General features: G+C 43.2%; 1 protein-coding gene and 1 long non-coding RNA gene across 5 annotated transcripts in view; one reads left to right on the top strand and one right to left on the bottom strand.

Moving 5' to 3' along the window:
• hdac5 (histone deacetylase 5) overlaps window positions 1-2,399 on the top strand; it is an 85,427-nt gene extending 83,028 nt beyond the window's left edge. For 3 of the 4 annotated variants that reach the window (XM_037793068.1, XM_037793067.1, XM_037793065.1), the window contains 3 exons: window positions 1-15; window positions 168-348; window positions 1,472-2,399. The exon at window positions 1-15 is cut by the window's left edge and continues 67 nt beyond it. In XM_037793068.1, coding sequence (XP_037648996.1) covers window positions 1-15; window positions 168-348; window positions 1,472-1,511 — 236 coding nt within the window. In that variant the 3' untranslated portion in view covers window positions 1,512-2,399. The remainder of the gene's footprint in view (window positions 16-167; window positions 349-1,471) is intronic. The other variant, XR_005210026.1, reaches the window with a different exon arrangement.
• Window positions 1-4,787, bottom strand: part of LOC119502268 — an 18,254-nt gene extending 13,467 nt beyond the window's left edge. The window contains exon 1 of the long non-coding RNA XR_005210031.1: window positions 4,625-4,787. This is a non-coding gene — a long non-coding RNA (uncharacterized LOC119502268). The remainder of the gene's footprint in view (window positions 1-4,624) is intronic.
• Window positions 4,788-6,000: the final 1,213 nt, after the last annotated feature.

The raw sequence follows: 6,000 nt of genomic DNA, 5'->3' as shown, positions 1-6,000 counted from the left end.
TAATAGAGATCCAGAGTAAGAAACACACACACACACACACACGCACACACACACACACACACACACACACACACACACACACACACACACACACACACACACACTAAATATACACAGTGATGAGAAGCTACAACATGTCTTGATCCTCTTCCTCTCCGTCCCTCCAGGTATACACTGGTCTTGTCTCCAGAGTTTGTCTCAGACGAGCGGCCACTCGCTATTGGATAGCCCCCTGGGGGCTCAGGGCCAATCGGAGAAGGACGAGGCAGAAACGGTCAGCGCCATGGCCTCCCTTAGCGTCGATGTCGAGCAGCCGGGCTCGGATCCCGACAACACAGAAACCAGCAGGTCAGGGTTGCACCACGATAGCTTCACACTATTATCGGGGGGGGGGGCTGAGAAGCTGTTGTGCCATGGAAAGAACACACAGTAACTAGAACAAATACAGATAGCTTAGCCTGATGCTTTTCACTTTTTATTCACAAAAATATGTTGTGTTATATTAGGGCTGTCAAAGGTATATCGTCAATAACGCGTTAACGCAAATTTGTTTTAAACACCACTAATTTCTTTAACGCATTAAGTTAACTTGAGATTTTGAGGTTGTAGCGAGGCTCAGTTTTAAAGCTAGAATGGCACTCGGAGAGCGCAGACCTCCGCCAACACGTGACTTTAAAAACAGATCACAGCTAACCCTAACTCTAACCCTCACCCAAAACAAAATAGGGCAGACTTAAAGGGACTATTTGTAACTTTCAGAAATGCTTCTTAACAGCGACACCTGTGGCCGTGAAATTAACGAAAGTCAGCATCGAGCTCGTGCTTGTGCTCGCTCTACATAGACATGAACGAGCATCACTCAAAACAGTGAGGCGACACATTTCAGCTAAAAGCACAATATCACTCTATATTTCAGCTGCTTGGCAGTAATGTTAGCTGACCAGACGCAGGTCTCTCCATGAATCAATGCCGATACTGTGTTTGCTTCTCCTGCCTCAGCGCAGGCTGAGGCAGCGGGGCTACGCAGCGAGAAACTCGTCTCCCTCCGCCCGCAGCCGGAGTGAACAGGGAGACACCGGCACCCGGTCGGTAACGAGACGACAAGGTTTCTCTCTGCGGAGCCCCGTCACTTCACAAGACGCGGGAAACCTCTGTTGGTCTGGAAGAGCTGCAGCATTTATTTCTGCACAAACGTCCACTGTACATTCCACACGCGAGCGCATATGTGAGCGCGCATGTGTCCCGACCCGGTACATTTATACGCTTAAAAAGTTACAAACAGTCCCTTTAATAAATGGGTCACCAGAATTTCTTTTTCTCATTTGCCTCTCAGGGCTTCCGTAGAATCGTGTCACAAGGTCTAATATTAAACTTGAGGTTTATCTATTTTCTTCGTCATAAACCATGCACTGTATGTACTGCATATATTTTGACAAGTGCTATTGAATTGTTTCTTCTGACCTGCCCTCAGGTCCACAGAGGAGCCGATGGAAGAAGAGCCCGTATTGTAGGAAGAACTTAAACGAGAACCGCACAAATATTCACCTCCTTCTGGCACCTCCTCTTCCCGCTACAGAGTGTGTGTAGGTACACACACACACACTCTCACACACACACACACACGGAGTGGAATTGTGCTGTTGTGGAGGACTCTTGGTTGAGGAGAACATTATGGTGGCAGGAGGAGAAGGCGGGGGGACTGTGATAAAGAAGGACACATCTCTTTTCTACTGGTTCATCAGCCCGAAGGAGGAGCAGACGACTTGTTTGGCATCTCCATGGAAACCAGAGGAGGAGGGGGGGTCAGCAAGGAGACACGTCTTGTAAACCTGCATACCTGTACACAGTAACCACTGAAGTTCTGCCTTCCACCTCACAATCATTCTTCTCTTTCTATTTCGTCCCTACTCCTCTGTTTTCCACAGCGGGGGACGATAACTGTGGAAAAAAAGTTTGGATAATAATGACATGCAGGGCTGGAAGTTTGAATCCCGTCGAAATGTCAGACACCGAGAGGACGACTTGTCTTCTCGTCTGTCGGCGAGACACGCTGAGCGAACGCGGGGTCGGCCGGCGAAGGAGGAGCAAAAATGAACAGAGGAGGAGGAGGAACTAGGTGCCTTTTTTCAAAAAACGTCCAATCACAAACACCACAAAACAACACCACCGCCGCAGCACCTCAGCAAACCAACCAGCCAATCAGGACTGAAGAAACACACCGATGCACACGCTCACACTGCTGTCGTTTCATTTCGGAGTCTTTGTTTCTTCATCTGGATGCCTTAATTTGTTCACTATTCAGCAACCTTGAGAGAGAGAATCACGAGAGTTGATATAAATATATATATATTCAGAAATGTATTGAAACTGCTAAGAATTGTATTTTTTTTTTTTTTTTTTTAAATCTGACAACATTCATGCCAGGTACTCCCAATTTTGTTTTAGGGAAGAAAATGCCTCTAAAGCCATCATTACACACTAGAAAATCCCCAGTAAAAGACTCCATTGAATATTAATGTAACGTTAATAATAATATTCAATCAGACTTTTATGGGCTCTGGTGTTCAGTGTCTCAGGATCAGGCCTTGTTCTAGCAGTATTCATGGGTTGCTCGTTTGTCTCTCTCTCTCTCTTTCACTCATGTTGGTGGGAGTCTTGTGACCTGAGCCCCATCCCTTCTTCTCCCAAAGGGGATTGTGGGATTGTGGCACGTTTTTGAAACACCACAACGACCACCACGTCCCTCTTTTTTTTATTATTTTAATATTTCCTCTTTGGTGTAAATACTGTTTCCTGTCCTGTTGCCCACGGTTACGTCACAGCAGACTCAGCGCGGCCACTTTTTCTATATCTGTACATACATAATATGTATAAAAACACAAAATAATTTCTCTTTTTGTATAAAAAAAAAGATAATATTCTATATATAAATATAAATATATATATATATATATGTAAACTGTTTTATCCAATCAGATTGGATTTATGAATATATTCTATTTGGAGATTTGATGTTTTAAAAGGTTTGGCTGTTTGACAGGAAGTAAGCACACGGGTCTGATGTCTTCAGACCGCCACCTGTTTGTTTGTTTGTTTGTTTGTTTGTTTGTTTACAGATGTTGAGGATGGCTGGATGTTGTCGCAGTGGTTGTTGTTGTTGTTGTTGTTGTTGTTGTTGTGGGTGAACAGCGAGCTCCAGTTCCTCTGGCAGGAGCAGGCAGGGCAGCGCTGCCCTCCGCAGGCAAACAGCAGCAACTACAGAAAAAGGGGGATGTTAAGGTCAGGGGTCATGTGGTAAATAGATTGGTCCAGTGATGATGCATTTTTGTAGTCCCAACAGGAAGTTACCTTGTCCCTCCATGGCTTTATGATATTCATAGCCTTGACCGTTGTGCTACATATCACGGTTCTGAATCCCCAGATCCTGTAACTCGGACATTTCAGCCACCGAGAGGCTCAACAGATGGTTGGAAACTGCCTAGCGACTTATAAGATGTTGTGCCAAAATAAAGACAATTAAATTCTGAGTTTAAAGGTCCCATGTTGTAAAAAGTAAGATTTTCATGTCTTTTATATTATAAAGCAGGTTTAAGTGCTTTATAAATACTGTGAAAGTATCGAAGCGTTCAATATACAGAGAAATACACACAGCCTGTATTCAGAAATTGAACGTTTGAAACAAGTCGTTAGGATTTCTGTCTATTTGTGATGTCATAAATATACAATATATATATATATAAATGTGTCCCAGTTTATTCCTGGTTGCAGTGTATGTGAATGACATCAGCTGACAGGAAGTAAACATGGACCCAAACTGTTGCCAGGCAACGCAATTCCGTTGCAATTCTGTTGAAATGCAGTAAAACGGAGCGTTTCAGACAGAGGGTAAATACAGGTATATATTTAGGCAGACAGTATGAGGAAAATAAAGTTTTTTTTTAACTTTACAGCATGTAAACATGTTCTAGTAGAAACACAAAATACAAGTATGAACCTGAAAATGAGCACGATATGGGACCTTTAAAGGAGAAGACATTTCTTGGTCAGAGTAAATGGGGTCATGAGGTGGCTAAGAAGATTGCCTACCATTTTGTAAATTCATATTTTCAATATTCTTGCTGTAACCAATTTTTATGGACCACTCAGTGACTAAAATGGTGATGCAGGACTGCGTAATTGTTATGTTATATGAAATCATTTTCTCAAGCTAACAATAAGCTAACCTTTGAAAAAAAAAAAAAAATGGGTTAACCCTAATTAACCCTTATTGCTCTGGTGCCATTTACTTAACCCCAACTTCCTCAGCTCCGCGCTTACGCTGCACCAACTCATTTTAAAGACTTTAGTTGGTGCTCCAGGGATGATGTCGTTTTTGTAGGCCAACCAGGAAGTTATCATCGCCCTGGGTTCCCTCCACAAAAAGCCAATGGGATTGTTCCATTGGGTTTTGGATTATTACAGAAAATAAGCTCTGTTGCAAACACATGTTTATGATACTTACACGTTTTGTTCAGCAAGATAATCTTCACTAATGAACACCACTTTTATGATTTTTGAAGCATGAATGTAGTTGCCAGAAGTAAAAAGCTAACGTTAGGCTATAAACTAACTACATCAAGGTCACATGAGCGCGAGTATAAACGACGAGGCTGTAACGGCAGACGAGTTGGCGTGATGACGTTTAGTAGTCTCATTTAGCCACTTGTTAGCAACCGCCTTTTTTAAGAAACAAAATGGCTTCCATTAGTGGGGTATTTATTGATGTGCTTTATGTCGTAGAACAAAAGATTATCTCTTCAGCTCGTGTTAACCACAGACCTTATTTCAGGCATCTAACTAAAAACCCATTCAAAAAACTTATCGACTTCCAGACGAAGGAACCGGAAGTGCTAAAATGCTAACTCATTTGGTAAACGTGTGTTTGCCAAAGAGCTCCTTTTTCTGCAATAATCCAAAACCCAATGGAACAATCCCTTTGGCTTTTTGTGGAGGGAACCAGGACGATGCTAACTTCCTGGTTGGCCTACAAAAATCCCCGGAAAACACTCTATTGCCATTGTTAGTGCTGTTAGTGCTGTTAGCTCCGCTAGCTGCGAGCCCGCCGGCTAAGTCGTCACCACGTTGAGAGCCGTGTGGAGGCAACAGATATGCTCTGAAATGTGAATTTAACACCTTCGAGCTAGCGTTGTCTGCTTCCCTGAAGACGCCCTGCTTCAGAGCTGGACCAGTCTATTACCAATATCTAGAGAAACTCAACTCAGAAACACTATGGAGTGACGTCAGTAAGCTAACTCTGCCGGACACAATCTTCAACCTCACTTAAAGTCCATTTTTTCCCAGGACCCTCCGCGGTGTAGCGAGTGTTGTAGCCGACGCTGCTACCTCTGGGTCTCATCTGTTCAAAGCAATATGACACTGATAGGACAGCCCGTTAGCCCATGGTAACACAGCAGGCAGCGTCACAGCTTTACGTCATTCACGGAGCTTTTAAACACGTGCCGTTTGTGTGTTATTACCTGTCTTGTGGAACGGACAGAGTTATTGATTGATCAACACATTGATTGATTTATTGAGCTGTGTTTCCAGGCGGTTCAGTGTAGTCTTTTTGTACTAATGTAAAACACTAAGGCCATTTTGTCCATCATATTTGTATTCAGTAATAGCAGCGTCTCCGGTTGGGGGGTGGAGTTGGTAACTCAAGATGTCCCCAAAGACCGACAGAAATTAGCCATCGAACATGGTGGGATGGTGTTGATGTCTGAACTCGACTGGAGTTCATGCGGGCACAAAGGAACAAAACAGCAGCAGTGGAACAAGCAAGCGGCAACTACCACAGAAGCCTGTCAATGAAGCAATTTATAGCCCACTTAAAAATGCCTTCCTTAAAGGTCCCATATTGTAAAAAGTAAGATTTTCATGTCTTTTATTTTATAAAGCAGGTTTAAGTGCTATATAAATACTGTGAAAGTATCGAAGCGCTCAATATACGGAGAAATACAC

This window comes from Sebastes umbrosus, chromosome 14 (genome assembly GCF_015220745.1).
Source record: "Sebastes umbrosus isolate fSebUmb1 chromosome 14, fSebUmb1.pri, whole genome shotgun sequence".
NCBI classification, from domain to species: domain Eukaryota; kingdom Metazoa; phylum Chordata; class Actinopteri; order Perciformes; family Sebastidae; genus Sebastes; species Sebastes umbrosus.
Note: the sequence above shows the minus strand (reverse complement) of the source record. Positions and strands in the feature narration are given on the sequence as shown.